We start from the raw sequence: 22263 nt of genomic DNA on the forward strand, positions 1-22263 counted from the left end.
ATAATGGAGGCAGGAATGAGGGGAGGGAGAGAGATGGAGGAAGGGAGGAATGCAGGGAGAGGGCATGCGAGGGGAGGAGAGGGTAGCGAGGTGCCGTTGTGTGGGAGCGATTGAAAGAGAGAGGGAGGGAGGAAGTGATGGAGGGAGGTGGAGAGGGGAGTGGGAGACCGGGGGGGGGGGGAATCTGGCTCGCTCCTCCTTCCCCTGCTGCTGCTGCTTCTCGTGCGGGCACCGCGTGGCGAATGCCGCAGCAGCAGCTGCTACTGCTGCTACTGCTGCTCGCGGCTCGGGGCAGACAGCATCCGGACTCGAACCCGGGTGCGAGGGCGAACCGCTCAAAGGAGCGAAGGCTCGAGAGGGCGCCCCGAGACGTTCCGCGGCGACCACCTCCTCCTGCTCCTCGCGTAAGTGACCTCTTGATTGATCCCACTCACGTTTGTGCTCTCGGGATACTGCTCCTCCTCATCCACCCCTCCTTATCCACCTCCTCATCCACCTCCTTCCTCCATGACCGCCTCCGCCACCTCGTTCACCACCACCTCGTTCACCGCCACAACTCTTTGACAACGGCGCTGAACAGTCACGCGCAGCATATGCCACGTGGATGTACTCGCCACCGGCCATAGGAGCGTCGACATGCCACCGCTGGCTGAGGGATGCCAATAGGCAGACTGCGTGGCGTGAGCTGGCAGGCGACTTGACGACCTCTCTCTCTCTCTCTCACTGCAGTCTGCTCGCCAGTCCACGCGTGGTTCTAAAACAGTCCCGACCAGCGCTGCGTCGCTCCACTGCTGGATGACGAACGCCGCGCGCTGCGTCGATGGCGCGCGCGGAGGGGGGGGGGGGGTTTGTTCGACCGCACCGCGGCAATACGCCGACTGGATGCGAGTCGGTTAATGGGGAAATGAAGGGGCGAGCTATGGACTCGTTCCCATGTTCCGCTCGCCCAGGCCGGGAACTCGGGGAGTGGCTCAGCGCGCGTCCAGCAGCGAACGGACCGTGGTTCTGCGTGAGCGCGACTCCTCCAAGTGACTCTGCGGAGAGCGGCGTTAGTCAAAGGGCTGCTCGGCGCTTGCTGCGTCGCTGGAAGCCCCCAACCCCCCCCCCCCCCCCCCCCACGTTCGCGGATTCCAACATTTTCCCAGCGGCCGCCCCGGTTAATACTGCGGTGTGCATTCACCCTGAGAATGCCCACACTGTCGAGCGCTCGGTGGACGTTAAAGACCGCGTGGCGTCACGAGAGGTCCGTGGCGTGTAGCGGCTGCGGGGAGCGGTCCTCGTTGGACACGTTACGGCGCAAACGACTCAGTTGAGATTGCGAGTCGCGGCAGGGCTCCCTCCTACAGACGCTTTGGCAGGACCCTCCTGGAAAAGAGCCTTGAGACTCAACGAGGCTCTGCTGGGGAAACAGCTGCGCATCCCCCGGGCTTTGTAAAGATGAACAGCGCTGTCGACACGATTCGTAGTTCGGTGTTTACGCTCAATTTGTATTCCTTGAAACAAGCACCGCCATTCTGTCACTCCGCTGCTGGATGGCGTTCCTCGCCCTGCGCCGGTGCGGCTCGTGGAGGGTGCTTAGCCATACTTCCCCAGGCCGGTCAGTGCGTGGTAGCAAAGATGCGGAGGCGTGGATACACAGTACCTGGTGCTGTAAACACCCCCCACACCCCCACACCCCCCACACCCCCCACACCCCCCACACCCCCCACACCCCCACATCCCCACACCCCCCACACCCCCCACACCCCCACACCCCCCACACCCCTACACCCCCACACCCCCCACACCCCCCACACCCCCACACCCCCCACACCCCCCACACCCCCACACCCCCCCCCACAACCCCCACACCCCCCACACCCCCCACACCCCCACACCCCCCACACCCCCCACACCCCCCACACCCCCACACCCCCCCCCACAACCCCCACACCCCCCACACCCCCACACCCCCACACCTCCATACCCCCACACCTCCACACCTCCCCACCCCCCCACCCCCACACCCCCACCCTCCACACCCCCACACCCCCACACCCCACCCCCCACCCCCAGCGCGTGTGGTCGGCGTGGAAGAGTAGGCCAAGCTCCCTCGCCCGCTCTCTGTAGCGCCCTCCAGCGGAGGCCCTTCCGCCAGCGGTGGCGTTAGCGGGCGCTTGCAGGGGCCGCGCCTTTGCCACACGCGGCATTACCACCTCGGCCAGATGTCCGAAGCAGAGCAGGGATGGGCGACCCCCGTTGCGTAACCAGGTGCTCTCGGCTGCCGCTGCTACTGCTGCTGTGCTACATTGTCAGCAGAGGGCAATTGTTGTACTGCACTATGGTCCAACGTCTACGCTCTTCGCATTGGACGACATGCGTTCATCTCGCGCCAACGTGTCGACACGGGGGGCGTTCTGCTGTCGTTTGTTTTGATCAAATTGCTCTTTCCAATAGCACGTGGCAATCCCCCAGCGTTCGTTGAGCAAAAGTGCGACTCTGCCCACGAGCCCCAGAACGCCGACACCGCTTCAGCGCTGCCGCATGATGACGATGACGATCTCAGCGTGGGAAGCAACGGGGCCGATGGCGATCGCGAACCTTCATTCGCGTGCGCGCGCGGAAACCTGCGGCTTGAACACGGCACAGGGGCGGTCCATTTATAGATACCCCGCTTAATCGATCGGGCGATATCGCATGCAGGAGGGACGCGACGCGTTGTTTTATTATCTCGGAGCCGCCACTCGCCTCCCCCTGCACTGTCACTCTCCGCGCGCGCGTGAACCCCCGTGACCGCCCCGTGCCCCCCCCCCCCCACACGGCACTCTGCGCACCCCGTGCTCCCCCCCCCACACACAGCTCTCTGCGCACCCCGTGCCCCCCCAGGATCTCTGTGAACCACGTGCCCCCCCCCCCCCCCCCCCAGGATCTCTGTGAACCACGTGGTAACCGCACCACGGCTAAACGCGCTCGCGGGATCGCTCTTGCGTGCTGTGCCGCGTACGCCCAGGGATAAATATACAGCCGAGCAATACATAATGAAAGGCGTCCTCCTTCCAATTTGTCACTTCCGTGATCACGAAGCGTTGCGCAATCTGGAGCTTTCTTCGCAATAAACGCTCGCGATGGGAGCGGTGGGGCGGTGGTGGGCGAAGCGGTGGTGTCACACACCAAGAAGGTCATGGGTTCGATTCCCCGCCCGGGTGCCTTTCTGGTTGAAGATTCGCACGTTTTCCCCCTGTTCTGCGTCGGTTTCCTCGGGGATCTCGGTTTCTCTACCACAGTCACAAACAAACAAAAACCGGCCCATGCAATGTAACCGACATTGCCCACAAATCATCCCGATGCTGAATAATGTGACTGCAAATTACTCAATTGGGATTACTCAACAGCAGCAGCAGCAACATCGCCCCCTACTGCGATTACATTTTATAATTTAGACCAGTGGTTCTTCTTTACTGCAGCCTTACACCCCTTTGATTCTCAATCGTAAACAAATGTATAATGTTAAAACATAAATAAACATAGGTTTCATGAAACAAAGTGCTTAATTTGTGTTTTCCATTATTTACCTTCGAAAAAATCATCTGGCCATGTCTCGCACCCACAAAAAGGGCATCTCGCACTCCCAGGGGATGCGTGCACGCCAGGCGAAGGAGAAGAGCCACTGCTGTAAGCCACGGCGCCTGGCACACAATTAGCCTACTCTGCACCAACTTCCTTGCGGGGTCTTGAACGTCCCAATGTGAAGCAGACGGCGCGCGTGCGATAGTTAATACACCCGCAGTATTAACCAGGGCGTCCTACCGCGAGCGAACCACGAACCTCTGCAACAAGGGGTGGGAGACGAACTGTGGCCGAATGGATGTCGTACGAACGGGACATCAAAACCATAGAACGTGGCAAAGTAAACACGAGCCGGATATTGTTTTTCTCAATAATACCAATGCCTGTTTTGTTTGTTTGTTTATTTCACCAGGCAAGGCCCACACTGAGCTCTTTGTAGCTATTTTTCAGAAGCAACCTGGCTCAACGTCGCATGTAAATGTTTAGCTGCCCAATACTCTAAACGCACGTTGTTTTTAAATGTGGGAGGGAAAGAAACCGGTGGACCCTGAGAAAATCCCACGCGACCCACGTAGAGAGAGACACGCAAACTCCAAATATACAGCAGCAGGCGTCAGGGTCGGGATCGAACCCACGACCTCCTGTACACCAGGCGAGGTAGTTAACATCTCATAGCCACCGTGGCACCGCTAGTTTATTCAAGAGAGCTTCACTGAGTCTCAAGACCCCTTTGCACAAGGCTCCTGCTCCATTCGTATGTTTGGCCAGCTCACATTCAAGAAGCAGTTGTTTGGCTTCGTGCGTGTTGAGCCCGGAAACCCCGGGGAAAACCCATCGACCCACTTGCTGTACTGCCAGCACCTGGCCACAAATCTTGTCGTGATCAGCCAACCCTCGCCTCGACATCGTTGGATCGCAGGCGGGCATCATCACGACCAGTAGTTGTGCGCGGTTCACTGATGATTCACAATTATTATGGGCACGCACATACTTGTATGTGCGTGCCCATAATAACACTTGTATGTGCGTGCCCATAATAATACTTGTATGTGCGTGCCCATAATAACACTTGTATGTGCGTGCCCATAATAATACTTGTATGTGCGTGCCCATAATAACACTTGTATGTGCGTGCCCATAATAACACTTGTATGTGCGTGCCCATAATAACACTTGTATGTGCGTGCCCATAATAACACTTGTATGTGCGTGGCCATAATAATACTTGTATGTGCGTGCCCATAATAACACTTGTATGTGCGTGCCCATAATAATATTTGTATGTGCGTGCCCATAATAACACTTGTATGTGCGTGCCCATAATAACACTTGTATGTGCGTGCCATAATAACACTTGTATGTGCGTGCCCATAATAACACTTGTATGTGCGTGCCCATAATAACACTTGTATGTGCGTGCCCATAATAACACTTGTATGTGCGTGCCCATAATAACACTTGTATGTGCGTGCCCATAATAACACTTGTATGTGCGTGTCCATAATAACACTTGTATGTGCGTGCCCATAATAACACTTGTATGTGCGTGCCCATAATAACACTTGTATGTGCGTGCCCATAATAACACTTGTATGTGCGTGCCCATAATAACACTTGTATGTGCGTGCCCATAATAACACTTGTATGTGCGTGCCCATAATAACACTTGTATGTGCGTGCCCATAATAACACTTGTATGTGGGTGACCATAATAATACTTGTATGTGCGTGCCCATAATAACACTTGTATGTGCGTGCCCATAATAACACTTGTATGTGCGTGCCCATAATAACACTTGTATGTGGGTGCCCATAATAACACTTGTATGTGGGTGCCCATAATAACACTTGTATGTGCGTGCCCATAATAACACTTGTATGTGCGTGCCCATAATAACACTTGTATGTGCGTGCCCATAATAACACTTGTATGTGGGTGCCCATAATAATACTTGTATGTGCGTGCCCATAATAACACTTGTATGTGCGTGCCCATAATAACACTTGTATGTGGGTGCCCATAATAACACTTGTATGTGCGTGCCCATAATAACACTTGTATGTGCGTGCCCATAATAACACTTGTATGTGCGTGCCCATAATAACACTTGTATGTGGGTGCCCATAATAACACTTGTATGTGCGTGCCCATAATAACACTTGTATGTGCGTGCCCATAATAATACTTGTATGTGCGTGCCCATAATAACACTTGTATGTGCGTGCCCATAATAATACTTGTATGTGCGTGCCCATAATAACACTTGTATGTGCGTGCCCATAATAACACTTGTATGTGCGTGCCCATAATAATACTTGTATGTGCGTGCCCATAATAACACGTGTATGTGCGTGCCCATAATAACACTTGTATGTGCGTGCCCATAATAACACTTGTATGTGCGTGCCCATAATAACACTTGTATGTGCGTGCCCATAATAACACTTGTATGTGCGTGCCCATAATAACACTTGTATGTGGGTGCCCATAATAACACTTGTATGTGCGTGCCCATAATAACACTTGTATGTGCGTGCCCATAATAATACTTGTATGTGCGTGCCATAATAACACTTGTATGTGCGTGCCCATAATAACACTTGTATGTGCGTGCCCATAATAACACTTGTATGTACGTGCCCATAATAACACTTGTATGTGCGTGCCCATAATAACACTTGTATGTGCGTGCCCATAATAATACTTGTATGTGCGTGCCCATAATAACACTTGTATGTGCGTGCCCAAAATAACACTTGTATGTGCGTGTCCATAATAATACTTGTATGTGCGTGCCCATAATAACACTTGTATGTGCGTGCCCATAATAACACTTGTATGTGCGTGCCCATAATAACACTTGTATGTGCGTGCCCATAATAACACTTGTATGTGCGTGCCCATAATAACACTTGTATGTGCGTGCCATAATAACACTTGTATGTGCGTGCCCATAATAACACTTGTATGTGGGTGCCCATAATAACACTTGTATGTGCGTGCCCATAATAACACTTGTATGTGCGTGCCCATAATAACACTTGTATGTGCGTGCCCATAATAACACTTGTATGTGCATGCCCATAATAACACTTGTATGTGCATGCCCATATAACCACTTGCATGTGCGTGCCCATAATAACACTTGTATGTGCGTGCCCATAATAACACTTGTATGTGCGTGCCCATAATAACACTTGTATGTGCGTGCCCATAATAACACTTGTATGTGCGTGCCCATAATAACACTTGTATGTGCGTGCCCATAATAACACTTGTATGTGCGTGCCCATAATAATACTTGTATGTGCGTGCCCATAATAACACTTGTATGTGCGTGCCCATAATAACACTTGTATGTGCGTGCCCATAATAACACTTGTATGTGCGTGCCCATAATAACACTTGTATGTGGGTGCCCATAATAACACTTGTATGTGCGTGCCCATAATAATACTTGTATGTGCGTGCCCATAATAATACTTGTATGTGCGTGCCCATAATAACACTTGTATGTGCGTGCCCATAATAACACTTGTATGTGCGTGCCCATAATAACACTTGTATGTGCGTGCCCATAATAACACTTGTATGTGCGTGCCCATAATAACACTTGTATGTGCGTGCCCATAATAACACTTGTATGTGCGTGCCCATAATAACACTTGTATGTGCGTGCCCATAATAACACTTGTATGTGCGTGCCCATAATAACACTTGTATGTGCGTGCCCATAATAACACTTGTATGTGCGTGCCCATAATAACACTTGTATGTGCGTGCCCATAATAACACTTGTATGTGCGTGCCCATAATAACACTTGTATGTGCGTGCCCATAATAACACTTGTATGTGCGTGCCCATAATAACACTTGTATGTGCGTGCCCATAATAACACTTGTATGTGCGTGCCCATAATAACACTTGTATGTGCGTGCCATAATAACACTTGTATGTGCGTGCCCATAATAACACTTGTATGTGCGTGCCCATAATAACACTTGTATGTGCGTGCCCATAATAACACTTGTATGTGCGTGCCCATAATAACACTTGTATGTGCGTGCCCATAATAACACTTGTATGTGCGTGCCCATAATAACACTTGTATGTGCGTGCCCATAATAACACTTGTATGTGCGTGCCCATAATAATACTTGTATGTGCGTGCCCATAATAACACTTGTATGTGCGTGCCCATAATAACACTTGTATGTGCGTGCCCATAATAACACTTGTATGTGCGTGCCCATAATAACACTTGTATGTGCGTGCCCATAATAACACTTGTATGTGCGTGCCCATAATAACACTTGTATGTGCGTGCCCATAATAACACTTGTATGTGGGTGCCCATAATAACACTTGTATGTGCGTGCCCATAATAACACTTGTATGTGCGTGCCCATAATAACACTTGTATGTGCGTGCCCATAATAACACTTGTATGTGCGTGCCCATAATAACACTTGTATGTGCGTGCCCATAATAACACTTGTATGTGCGTGCCCATAATAACACTTGTATGTGCGTGCCCATAATAACACTTGTATGTGGGTGCCCATAATAACACTTGTATGTGCGTGCCCATAATAACACTTGTATGTGCGTGCCCATAATAACACTTGTATGTGCGTGCCCATAATAACACTTGTATGTGCGTGCCCATAATAACACTTGTATGTGCGTGCCCATAATAACACTTGTATGTGCGTGCCCATAATAACACTTGTATGTGCGTGCCCATAATAACACTTGTATGTGCGTGCCCATAATAACACTTGTATGTGCGTGCCCATAATAACACTTGTATGTGCGTGCCCATAATAACACTTGTATGTGCGTGCCCATAATAACACTTGTATGTGCGTGCCCATAATAACACTTGTATGTGCGTGCCCATAATAACACTTGTATGTGCGTGCCCATAATAACACTTGTATGTGCGTGCCCATAATAACACTTGTATGTGCGTGCCCATAATAACACTTGTATGTGCGTGCCCATAATAACACTTGTATGTGCGTGCCCATAATAACACTTGTATGTGGGTGCCCATAATAACACTTGTATGTGCGTGCCCATAATAACACTTGTATGTGGGTGCCCATAATAACACTTGTATGTGCGTGCCCATAATAACACTTGTATGTGCGTGCCCATAATAACACTTGTATGTGCGTGAGTTGAACTTCTTTCGCACCGTATGAAGTTAACCGTGCTCATCGGAGGTGCGGGGAGAATGAGAACGAACTAAACACACAACTCTGTGAGTGAGCGTGGCTCACTGATGAGCCCCTATTTGGGCGAAATGAGTCCATATCTCTCGTGCGTCAGACAACCTTGCCGGGATGGTGGCTGTGTGAAATGTATAACAGTCACGTACCAGTGCATGGTTCCAATTATAATGATTTGTGTTGCTCTTTAGTGACTGCTGACGGAGAGATAATGACACCACAGATGCAGACGCTGACACACACACTCAGTCACACACCCACTCACACACCCACTCACACACCCACTCACACACCCATTCACACACACACTCACACACCCACTCACACATCCACTCACACATCCACTCACACACTCACACACCCACTCACACACCCACTCACACACCCACTCACACACCCACTCACACATCCACTCACACACTCATTCACACACCCACTCACACACTCACTCACACATCCACTCACACACTCACTCACACACTCACTCACACACACACCCACTCACACACTCACTCACACATCCACTCACACACTCACTCACACACTCACTCACACACCCACTCACACACCCACTCACACACCCACTCACACACTCACTCACACACTCAATCACTCACACACTCACTCACACACTCACTCACACACTCACTCACACACCCACTCACACACTTACTCACACACTCACTCACACACTCACTCACACACCCACTCACACAACCACTCACACACTCACTCACACACTCACTCACACACTCACTCACACACCAACTCACACACTCACTCACACACCCACTCACACACCCACTCACACACCCACTCACACACCCACTCACACACCCACTCACACATTCACTCACACACCAACTCACACACGCCCTCACTCACACACTCACTCACACACCCACTCACACACTTACTCACACACGCACTCACACACTCACACACCCACTCACACACTCACACACCCACTCACACACTCACTCAAACACCCACACACCCACTCACTCACACACTCACACACTCACTCACACACCCACTCACACACTCACTCACACACCCACTCACACACTCACACACCCACTCACATCTACTCACACATTCACTCACGCACTCACTCACACACTCACACACCCACTCACACACTCACACACCCACTCACACACTCACTCACACACCCACACACCCACTCACACACTCACTCACACACCCACTCACTCACACACTCACATACTCACTCACACAACCACTCACACATCCACACTCACCACGTGGACACCCACACTCACCCTGACACCCACACTCACCCTGACACCCACACTCACCCTGACACCCACACTCACCCTGACACCCACACGCACCCTGACACCCACACTCACCACGACACCCACACGCACCCTGACACCCACACTCACCCTGACACCCACACTCACCACGACACCCACACGCACCCTGACATCCACACTCACCCTGACACCCACACTCACCACGACACCCACACTCACCCTGACACCCACACTCACCCTGACACCCACACTCACTCTGACACCCACACTCACCACGACACCCACACTCACCCTGACACCCACACTCACCCTGACACCCACACTCACCACGACACCCACACTCACCCTGACACCCACACTCACCCTGACACCCACACTCACCCTGACACCCACACTCACCACGACACCCACACGCACCCTGACATCCACACTCACCCTGACACCCACACTCACCACGACACCCACACTCACCCTGACACCCACACTCACCCTGACACCCACACTCACCCTGACACCCACACTCACCACGACATCCACACTCACCCTGACACGCACCCTGACACCCACACTCACCACGACACCCACACTCACACTGACACTCACCCTGACACCCACACTCACCCTGACACCCACACTCACACTGACACTCACCCTGACACCCACACTCACCCTGACACCCACACGCACCCTGACACCCACACTCACCACGACACCCACACTCACCCTGACACCCACACTCACCCTGACACCCACACTCACCCTGACACCCACACTCACCCTGACACCCACACTCACACTGACACTCACCCTGACACCCACACTCACCCTGACACCCACACTCACCCTGACACCCACACTCACCCTGACACCCACACTCACCCTGACACCCACACTCACCCTGACATACACACTCACCCTGACACCCACACTCACCCTGACACCCACACTCACCCTGACACCCACACTCACCACGACATCCACACTCACCCTGACACCCACACTCACCACGACACCCACACGCACCCTGACATCCACACTCACCCTGACATTCACACTCAGCAGCTCCCCACTGCCCCTGAGCTGCCCCTGTGAAGGAGGGGGGGGTGCACGGGGGGGGGTTATTAAGGCGGCCCCCAGGGCCCCCTCTGTCTGGCTGGACCAGCAGTGAGCTGAGTCATCATTAGCATCGGTGTGGGGAGGATCAGTAATGAGGTACAGAAATACGCAGTCGTCCTTAGGTTTTGCGTCGTACACAGCCTATGCCTCTCTATGTGAGTCTACGACACTCTGTGCGAGTCCGTGGATCTCTGTGTGAGTCTATGGCTCTCTGTGAGTCTATGGGTCTCTGTGTGAGTCTAGGGATGTCTGTGTGAGTCTATGGCTCTCTGTGTGAGTCTATGGGTATCTGTGTGAGTCTATGGATCTCTGTGTGAGTCTATGGGTCTCTGTGAGTCTAGGGATGTCTGTATGAGTCTATGGATCTCTGTGTGAGTCTATGGATCTCAGTGTGAGTCTATGGATGTATGTGTGAGTCTATGGATGTCTGTGTGAGTCTATGGATCTCTGTGTGAGTCTATGGCTCTCTGTGTGATTCTATGGATCTCTGTGTGAGTCTATGGATCTCTGTGTGATTCTATGGATCTGTGTGAGTATATGGATCTCTTGTGCGAAACCACAGGGCCGTCAATAGAGATGATCACTATGGCTCCTTCCTCACTTGAGCGAGTTGATCACTCTGAGACCACTCTGGTATCACTCTGAGATTACTCTGAGATTACTCTGAGATTACTCTGAGATCACTGTGGCTTTCGGCTTAGTCGCAGAGGCTACGCACGCAGTGTGGCTATCGGGTGTGCAGGCTGTGCAACTGCGCCGGGTCCCACGGGTCGAAAGGTCCCACGAGCCGAAGGGCAAACTCCACCAGGTCCCGTGCCAACCACGCAAACCCACTGACCACTGAGTGTGTGTGCATACGGAACGAGTTATGATTGTGCGTGCGTATTGACTCGATTGTGTTAGATTTGTTAACATAGAGATGACGAGACGGGAGTGGGAGTGAAGGGAGGGAGCCAAGCTGGAGATGAGTGGCGCGTTGATCATCAAAGTTTGAGCAAATGAAAAATATATTAGTGGGAATGAAGGAGGGCACCGCTGAGGCTACGGCGAAGGAGTTAAGAGGAGTTGGGTGGCGCTCTTGGTGATTTGTTTTAGATGACGCTCACGATGAGCGGAGTGGTGATAAGGGCACGAGACGCGTGGGAGAAGACTCGGAAGCTAGGTGGTGGATGGTGCTGAGATATTCAAATATGGGCAGAGTGGGGTGGCTCTCACTATGTGTGGTGTCTCTCACTATATGGGCAGAGTGGGGTGGCTCTCACTATATGGGCAGGGTGGGGTGGCTCTCACTATATGGGCAGAGTGAAGTGTTTCTCACTATATGGGCAGGGTGTGGTGGCTCTCACTATATGGGCAGAGTGGGGTGGTGCCTCTCACTATATGGGCAGATTGGGGTGGTGGCTCTCACTATATGGGCAGAGTGGGGTGGCTCTCACTATGGGTGGTGGCTCTCACTATATGGGCAGGGTGTGGTGGCTCTCACTATATGGGCAGAGTGGGGTGGTGGCTCTCACTATATGGGCAGAGTGGGGTGGTGGCTCTCAGTATATGGGCAGGGTGTGATAGTGTCTCTCACTATATGGGCAGAGTGGGGTGGTGGCTCTCACTATATGGGCAGGGTGGGGTGGCTCTTACTATATGGGCAGGGTGGGGTGGTGGCTCTCACTATATGGGCAGGGTGTGATGGAAACACGGCGTTGGTTTCCGTACAGGAATCCGATGTTTGGCGAGTATCCTCTCAGCGACGTGATTCAACGTGGGCCCTTCAAAGACAACCTCCACGCGAGTTCACGAGTGGCGCGATGGCAACAGTGGAAGAAGCGAGCGAGCTGGTGGGGGGGGGTGGAGAATGGGGGGCACAGTGAGAAGGGGGGGGGCGGAATCGGGATAGGGGACCCCATTCACATCTAACCCCACCCCTCTCCTCCCCGACACCGCCACAGCGAGGAGGTGTTTATCTGCAGGCGGGAGGCAATAAAAGGTCAGAGTTGATTGCAGAGGATGCGGAATTCATCCCCTGGGAGCTAATTAGGGTCGCCTGCCAGGGCAGCCGAGCAGCGGGCTTTGAGCGAGCCCCGTCAGCCACACAATCGGCGAGGCGGGTTTGGGGGTAGGGACGGGTTGGCGGTCGCCTCGGATGAATGGCCTTGGGACGACATGAGCCACAGGCAGGGAGTGTAGGTCCGCCTTGCCCGCTGTATCGAGTGTGCAGGTGGTGCACTACACCGGTGGTGGATCCAAACCGGGAAAGGTGGCGGGGGGCGAGGCGATGGGTGTGAACATTGGTGGTGGTGGGTTTATATTTACCGGTGAAGAAAAAATCATGCATAAGCACGGATTGCGCAGAAGCGCTTCGCATCGTTGCTCTTATGCTTCGAGGCATCCGATCAGCGATGATAACGGTAGCGGCGGTAGCGCTCAGGCGAGGTGTGCGTCCGTAGGTCGCGATGAGGCAGACATCAAAACGAGTTTGTAGTGACGATCTACGTGACTTTACCGAAAGACCCAAAGAGTATGAATTCCTGCAGTCACGAAAGCTTCAAGTCAAGATTTTGTTTTGTTTTTATTATCTTCAGAGCTGGAATGAGCTCAGTAATTTAAAATAAATACAATTTTTAAATTACGTTTTTTTATATATATTACCGCGTGTGAGACCATCGATTCGCTCCTACACTTGGTACCGTGGCTCAATCGCAGGCGGCTGGAACCTTGGAGTCGAACCCAGATCCTGGACGGTGCCAATTCAGTGTCCACTGACACGGCCATTGGGAACCCACCGAGCCGCGTGACCACCTCTTGACAGTTCCCTGCCCATCACCGTGGGCTCCAGTAGCACAGTCTGAAGTTCGTGAGCTCGTCACAAGGCAGTGGATCGGGAACGATCTTTATCGGGTCAGCCCAGCGTTGGGGAACTCCGCGGTCGTATGGCAAGAAAGCAAAGCCTCTCTTGATTTGATTTCGAGACTTTACGATCTTGATTCTATGGGGCGCAACGGTTTGAGAGGCATCGCACTCGGACGCTCGTTGGGTTTTCTCTGGGCAATTTGCGCTCCCGTACGTGGGGCCAAAATCACTCGCGAATAGAATCGAGCGATCACTCCCACTGGCAGCCCCACGCCTACAACACCTGGCAAGCCCTGGTGATGGTGGTGGCGGCTGTCACCCATCCGAGTAGGCTAGAACCCCGCTTCGCCTCCGCAATGCGAATTTGTGTCTTTTAACAACAACAACAAGCGGGCTCCTTGATTCCACTCAAGGGTTGATGGAGTGGAAATCCGCCCCGCCGGTGTGCGGGTGACTGCCCGTATCCAGGACCCACAGCACCCAACACCCCCCACGCCACCCATGCCACCCACGCCACGCACGCCACCCACGCCACGCACGCCACCCACGCCACCCACGCCACGCACGCCACCCACACCACCCACGCCACGCACGCCACCCACGCCACCCACGCCACCCACGCCACCCACGCCACCCACGCCACGCACGCCACCCACGCCACCCACACCACCCACGCCACCCACGCCACCCACGCCACGCACGCCACCCACGCCACCCACGCCACCCACGCCACCCACGCCACCCACGCCACGCACGCCACCCACGCCACCCACGCCACCCACGCCACCCACGCCACCCACGCCACGCACGCCACCCACGCCACCCACGCCACCCACGCCACCCACGCCACCCACGCCACGCACGCCACCCACGCCACCCACGCCACCCACACCACCCACGCCACCCACGCCACCCACGCCACCCACGCCACCCACACCACTCACACCACCCACGCCACCCACGCCACCCACGCCACCCACACCACCCACGCCACCCACGCCACCTACCCCCTCACCGCCTCCAGCCTCAATTAACAGCTGTACACGCCACGATGTTCGCTCTTGCTGCCGCTGTTTTACATTTGAATGGGTTGGCTCATTTGCATGTGAATAGCGGTGCTGGTGATGGAGGAGCGGACTAGGGTTCACGGAGGCCTGACAAGGGGCGCCTTGAAGAATCCATTTCTCCGCTGCGACTCTTTACAATCGCAGCCAAGGAACGGAGCGCGCGTCCCAGAGGAGGACGTGCCCCGCGGAGATGGAGCGATGAATTAAATCGGTCCGTGTACGGCAGGTGCCGGATGGATTCTTACATCGCAGGAAGGAAGGAAGGAAGGCTGCGTGAGATGGAGGCGGCTTGGGGAGGACTTCATCCAGCAGTGGATTGACCAATGGGTGATGACGATGGTGACAATGAGAGCCAACGGGCGGACTAGTCGCAGAGCGATACGCACAGACTGGACTATACATGTGACCTGACATATGAACCCGTCACCAAGCCGCATTGACCAGCGTGGTGAAGTATGGTCAAATGACTCCCATGACCGACACGGCGTGGGGAGGCCTCTAGTGCGGCAGCGGATTGGCAAAGGGTCTCGGGCAGCCACTCTGCCCTGAGTCTCGACCACCGGCCGTCACTGGAGCGGCCGTCTCGTGGCCGAGCGCATGCGTCTGAGCGGTGACGTCCCTAACCCGCGCGTTCCTCTCTGACCCACGTGGTCCCCTCCCTCTCCATCAGCGCCACCCCAAGCGCGCACCTCACCACGCTTTTGCTCTGCCAATGTCCGCGTGCCCGCGCGGCGAGCACCCTCGGGGCGACCCCGGCACCTCTCGTGACTCCGGCACCTCTCGTGACCCCGGCACCTCTCGTGACCCCGGCATCTCTCGTGACCCCGGCACCTCTCGTGACCCCGGCACCTCTCGTGACCCCCGGCCCAACTCGTGACCCCCGGCACCTCTCGTGACCCCCGGCACCTCGGGCGCGGTGGCGCTGCGCCCGGCGCACGCTCCCGGGTGGCGGGGTCGAGCGGCTCCACGCGGTGCGCGTCGCTTCTCCCGCTGAACCCAACCTCGATGCGCGCGCGGCTGTCTCTCCCCTCGCCCAGGTGCTCCGGCGGCGCTTGCATCGGGGGGACTCGCGTCCGGACGCCGACCCCCGCGGGGTCAACTCCGCAAGCCCGCGGCGGCGATGGGGCGCTGAGAGCGCGCGGGTGGCGGCAAGGGATGGACGACTCCGGCGGCGGGCGTCGCGCGTGGAACGCCACCGCCGCCCTCGCCAACGGCACGGGCGTCGCGGTGGAGGACTACGACATCTGCCGCACGTCGCCCTTCTCCACGTCCTTCCTCATCGTCGCCTACTGCACCGTCATGACGCTGGGCCTCAGCGGCAACGCGTGCCTCGTGTTCGTGGTGGCGCGCCAGCGCGACATGCGCAACATCACTAACGTGTTCATCGCCAACCTCTCGGTGTCCGACATCCTCGTGGTGCTGCTGTGCCTGCCGCTCACGCTCGTCTACACCCTCATGGACCACTGGGCCTTCGGCGAGCTGCTCTGCAAGCTGAGCCCCTTCGTGCAGTGCACGTCCGTCACCGTCTCCGTGCTCTCGCTGGTGCTCATCTCGCTCGAGCGCCACCAGCTCATCCTGCACCCCACGGGCTGGAAGCCGAGCCTGCACCACGCCTACGCGGCCATCGCCGTCGTGTGGGTGGCGGCGGCGCTCGCCTCGCTGCCCTTCGCCACGTTCCAGGTGCTCACCGACGAGCCGCTGGGCAACCTGAGCGGCGGCGGCGGCGGCGGAGACGCCGATCCCCTGGAGGGCAAGCACGTGTGCGTGGAGGTGTGGCCCTCCTCCTCGGCGCGGCTGCTCTACACCACGGCGCTGCTGGCGTTGCAGTACTGCGTGCCGCTCGCCTTCATCTTGGGCTGCTACGCGCGCATCTTCCTGCGTCTGCGGCGGCGCCGCGGCATGCTGGAGAGGCCCTCGCTGTGCCGGGAGGCGCGGGAGGCCTCCACGGGCCACTACGAGCACCGGCACGACCACCTGCAGCAGGAGAGCTACAGCCGGCGGGCGCGCCAGGCGCGCAGGATCAACGGCATGCTGGCCACCATCGTGGCGGCATTCGCTCTCTGCTGGCTGCCGCTCAACGTCTTCAACGCGCTCTACGACTGGCACCACCAGGCCGTCATGGGCTGCCACCACAACCTGGTGTTCTCGCTGTGCCACCTCACCGCCATGGCCTCCACGTGCGTGAACCCCGTGTGCTACGGCCTCCTCAACACCAACTTCCAGAAGGAGCTCAAGGCGATGGCGCAGCGCTGCTGGTGCGTGGCTGCCGCGGGCCTCGCGAGGGTCAGCGACGGCGGCGGCAGCGGCGGCAGCGGCGGGAGGTCAGAGGTGGCGCGCGAGGCCGGCGCGGGACGGGCGGACGAGGAAGCGTTCGAGCACTTCCCCCTGTCCACCATGACCACGGACATGTCCAAGGACTCCATCAAGCAGCACTGCAGGACCAACTCGATGTAGCGGCGGGCGAGCGGGCGAGGGGACCCGCGGGGCGATGCGTGGCGGGGGGAGCGTGAGAGGGTGAGGGTGGTGAGAGGGCGATGAGCCGTGCGTACTCGGCCTCCTTGGGGGGGGGGGGGGTGCTGCTCAGTCTGTCGCTGTGTGGCGGCGAGCGGTGATGGACAGCGTGGGCGATTTGGACAAAACCCGCGGTGGTTTTCAGGGATATCACCACGGTCGTCCGGAACGCCATGGGGGTGATCGAGAAGGGGAAAACCACACACGCACACACACAAAACATGCATCGCTGGATTGTGATTGGTGGAGGCGGCTTGTGGATGAGGCTTTCGTCCAGCAGTCGATTGAACATGGCTCACGACAGTGATCGGGAATAGAATGAGCGATGTGGAAAAAAATCCTGGGTTGGCTAAAATCACGCCACACAAACGTGCGAACAGTGAAGCGTGAACAGAGCTCCATGTGTATGGGCATTTATTGACACTACATATGACGGTCAATATGTGTACATAACATATATATATTAATAGCTGTGTGTATATATATACAGGGTGAGTGTTTCTCGCAGTGGTTAGTGGACCGCGCTCGAAACTCCGGTGACCTGATTTCAATTCCGAGCCACGGCTAACATCAGTGGTGGGTGACATCTGAACAGATACCGGGTCACCCACGGGTACCAAACCCGCACTGGGCGGTGACGTTTGGTGACGTTTGGTGAAGTATGGTCAAACATCCGCCATGGCCGGCGTGGCGTCCTTCACTCCGGGAGTGGATTGACTAAAGGGCTCTACACGATTACGATTGGGACTCAGTTGCTGCGCACAAGGCCTAAGGCAGTGGTTCTTCACCTGCGGGAAGGGGGGGGGGGCACATCTTCTGTGGGTGTGAGATGCCCTTTCTGGGGGGTGTGCGAGACATGGGCAGATTTTATTTTTTTTAGAAGAGAAATCATCGAAAACACAAATTAAGGATGGGAACGTAAATTAAAACTACTGTCATATTCTTGGTTCTTTCGGTAAAGTCAAGTAGAAGGGAAATAATAAAATAATATAAATATAAAACAATAAAAATTCTCACGACGTTTCGACTGCAACACAAGCAATCATCAGGTGATGATTGCTTGTGTTGCAGTCGAAACGTCGTGAGAATTTTTATTGTTTTATATTATTTTATTATTTTCCTTCTACGTGACTTTACCGAAAGAACCAAGAATATGAATCCCTGCAGTCACGAAAGCTTTAAATCAAAATTTCAAACTAATTTGTTTCATCAAATCTATGTATTTATTAACATTACACATGTATGAGTTTTATTATTATTGAGAACCAGCGGGGTGCAAGGCTGCAGTAAAGGTGAAGAACCACTGGCCTACAGGGGATAAAAGGGCAAGCGGCCAGCAACAAACAACAGCCTCAAAAGTTCTAGCAGATAAACGTTCACGTGACTTTCGAAGTGAGAAATGTGGTTATTGTAAGGGGGGGGACGATGATAGGAGGAGGGAATTCCAGAGCGGAGCGGTAGTGAGGTGACCTGCAGTGTGGTGAGTGGGTGGGTGAGTGAGTGGGTGAATTGGGGAGTGGGTAGGTGAGTGGGTGGGTGAGTGATTGGGTGAGTAGGTGGGTAAATGGGTGAGTGGGTCGGTGAGTGGGTGGGTAAGTGAATCAGTGAGTGAGTGAGTGGTGATTGAGCGAGCGAGTGGGTGGATGGGTGAGAGGGTGGGTGAGTGGGTGGGTAAGTCAATCAGTCAGTGAGTGAGTGGTGATTGAGCGAGTGGGTGAAAGGGTGAGTGAGTAGGTGAGCAATGAGCGACAAACTTGCTTCGTGAGTTTGGATAGTGAGTGAGTGAATGCGTTGGCTAGTGAGTGACTTTAGTGAGTGATGAGTGGGACGACGGTGTGGTTGTGCAGTAGTGCTGCTGGTTGAACGGACGAGACGATAGTGTGGGGACCGCGTCCTCCACACGGGCGCGCGATATTGCTCACGCGGACACGAGAGGGAGATGGGGTGCGGGGAGATCGCAGAGGGCTTGTCGGCGTTTTGACAACGCGCCCGTCGTGTGTTTTTTTGTGTTCTTACTCTTGGACTACGGGGCTAAGCGCGGCGCTCGAGGTTTACGCGGCGTGCTCACGGAGTCGCTGCCGGCTCCGTGAGCCTCGAGCCACGGCCGCGTTCAGAGCGCGCCACGGGATCGACCTCCCGCGGGCGTTAGAGCGGCGGTCACTTAAGGGCTAAGTTCCAGGCTTAACCTAAGGGATGAGGTTAGCGTTGGCATGTAAATGAAGGTTTCATGTTTAGGGTTAACTTAATGACGAATTGGGACAACGGGGTTGAGGATCGGGGTAACTTGGGGAGGGGGGGGGGTAGAGGGGGTTAGGACGAGGGTTAACTTAAGGGCTTGAGTTAACTGCAGGGTAAATGTTCGGTGTTGGGGTTAACTGCTGCGGATGACGTCACGGTCAGGGTTAACTGTTCACGCCGATGCGGGGCATCTCGCGTTGTGTGCGCGCGCGCGCGTTTGTCACGTGGCTCCCCCGCGTTGCTGTGCGTGGTCCGGGTTTCAACAAAGACGCCCACCCACACACGCGCGTGTGTGTGTGGGTGTGAGCACAGAGAGACACGGGGAGCGGTGGTGTAGTGATTAGCGCTCCGCTGCTCTACGAACCCAGCGACCCGAGTTCGATTCCCGCTCACGGACAACACCAGTGACGATTATCTGAACTGGTCCTGGGCCTCCCCTAGGTCGACTCAGCCCAAAAAATGAATACCTGGCGCGGTGAGTAGTAAACATCACTACTTGGGAGACAAAAGCGGCCGGGCGTGGTGCTGACCACCCACCCCCTCGTGTGCTGTGCCGGTCTTTATAGGTGCTCGCTAACAGCACTTTCCCCCACAGTCTGTTATAGGCTATACGGGGGACCTTTGTCTTTGTGCATAGAGACACGCAGGGGTCGCCTGAGGTCGTCGAATCGCGTGCGGAGCTGCGAGCTGAGCTCAGTCCTCAAGTGGGGGGCCCGGGGTGTGGGGATGGGGGGCTGACAAGAAGCGTGGGAGCGGCACGGCAACTACCCCTCCCCCACAACCACCCACAACATTTAAATAGGAAAGAGGGGGGACAATATGCTCTGCCCCCCTCGATTCATATCTTGCATGAACCCCCTTGGTACCTGGGTCCTCTTGGCCACTCCACGTGGGTCCCCTTGGCCACTCCACGCGGACCATGATCGCGATTCGAGCTGTCAGGCATCGTCCTACCTTTGAGATCATGAAACAAATCCCGTGGCTGCCCCATGGATAAACTGGCCCTCCGCCATGGGAATGTGGAATTTCCACTCCCGCCTTTAGGGCCACCAATGGGCATCAAGTTCCGGGTCATAGCTCGATTGAGCAGAGAGACGCTGTTGTTTTGATGGTAAAGCCCACCATGTCACCGCTATTGGACAAACATCCCAGACGCTGAAACATTGCCATGCAAACGACCCACTTGGGATTACACAGCAGCAGCAGCAACATCGCCCCCTACTGGCAGCAGACGGCTGCCCAACAATTGTGTCAACTCTTGCGAAGGAAGCTCATCTTGAGATGTCACCGGGTGGGACAAAATCAACCCGAAACCATCAACACACAACAGCAACCGCCATTCGCACACTAAGTGGCGGTAACGTCACCACGACGCTTGTGCCAGGCTAGGTGCACTTTAAGGCCACGTGAAGTGCCGAACGCCCGCCGGCAGGAGGTCACGGGACAGACCCAGCAGGTGCCATGGATCGACTGACTGAGATGACTGCCCGATGCACCAACCCGTGCCCCTTACTGCGCCAACCTGCTGTGTTTTAGCCGCCCGGCGCTCCGCTCGTTGTTGTGAGCGTCGCTCCTTATCGCACACACGCGGACACAGAGAGCGCCTAGAATCCGTGAGTAGAACCACAGAACCGTCCACGGCGTGCAAACCGTGCACACAACCCGCTTCGTGATTCGTGTACCGGTGGCATCGGACATCTGCCACAAGCCGTGTCCCACAAGCGCTCGATCGTGCCCGCGTCGAGACGACACGTGGAGCTGCCCGCCAGTAATGGTCACCTGCCACTGCACTCTGGCTCACTCGGCACGTGGCGCTTCCAGGGAGCTGTGGATGGGAGCTGTGGAGGGGGCTGGGGGCTGCTGATCAGCTGTGACAGTCACGAGTCGTGCAAAGTGGCCCCCCGAAGATTAGCGACAACATCGCCCGCGGCCACTCTCGCGCTAATTCGACGCTTCGCGTGGAAATTGGGCCGCAAGGCGTGGCCGGAGGGAAGGAGACGGGGAGGGGTGGGGAGGGAGGGAGGGAGGGAGGGGGAGGGGTGGGGAGGGAGGATGAGGGGGGTGAGGGAGGGATGGGGAGAGGTGAGGGAGGGGGGTGAGGGAGGGAGGTGAGGGAGGGAGGATGAGGGGGGAAGGGGGGAGGTGAGGGAGGGAGGATGAGGGGGGAAGGGGGGAGGCGGGGAGGGGGGTGAGGGAGGGATGGGGAGGGAGGTGAGGGAGGGAGGTGAGGGAAGGGGGGAGGGAGTGGGTGAGGGAGGGGGAGAGGGAATGGGTGAGGGAGGGAAGTGAGGGAGGGGGGAGGAAGGGAGGGAGGGGTGAGGGAGGTGAGGGGGGAGGGAGGGAGGCGACGGCGCCCAACCTGTGAGGCTGCTGCTGCTGCTGCGGTGAGAGGAAGACGCTGGGTAAATGGCGCCTCGCT

At 55.7% G+C, this 22263-nt stretch overlaps 1 protein-coding gene across 1 annotated transcript; it reads left to right on the plus strand.

Moving 5' to 3' along the window:
• Positions 1-217: 217 nt before the first annotated feature.
• On the plus strand, positions 218-17590 carry LOC133354443 (neuropeptide Y receptor type 1-like). The gene is made up of 2 exons (XM_061571265.1): positions 218-404; positions 16133-17590. Exon 2 carries the CDS (start codon positions 16251-16253, stop codon positions 17547-17549), a length of 1299 nt encoding a protein of 432 aa, XP_061427249.1. The 5' UTR covers positions 218-404; positions 16133-16250; the 3' UTR covers positions 17550-17590.
• The last annotated feature ends 4673 nt before the right edge of the window (positions 17591-22263 follow it).

Source organism: Lethenteron reissneri, chromosome 47 (genome assembly GCF_015708825.2).
Source record: "Lethenteron reissneri isolate LAM-NWPU_2019-01 chromosome 47, ASM1570882v1, whole genome shotgun sequence".
Lineage (NCBI taxonomy): Eukaryota > Metazoa > Chordata > Hyperoartia > Petromyzontiformes > Petromyzontidae > Lethenteron > Lethenteron reissneri.

Bases quoted from the DNA above. Each gene is read 5' to 3' on its own strand.
- LOC133354443 (XM_061571265.1), top strand. From the start codon at position 16,251: ATGGACGACTCCGGCGGCGGGCGTCGCGCGTGGAACGCCACCGCCGCC.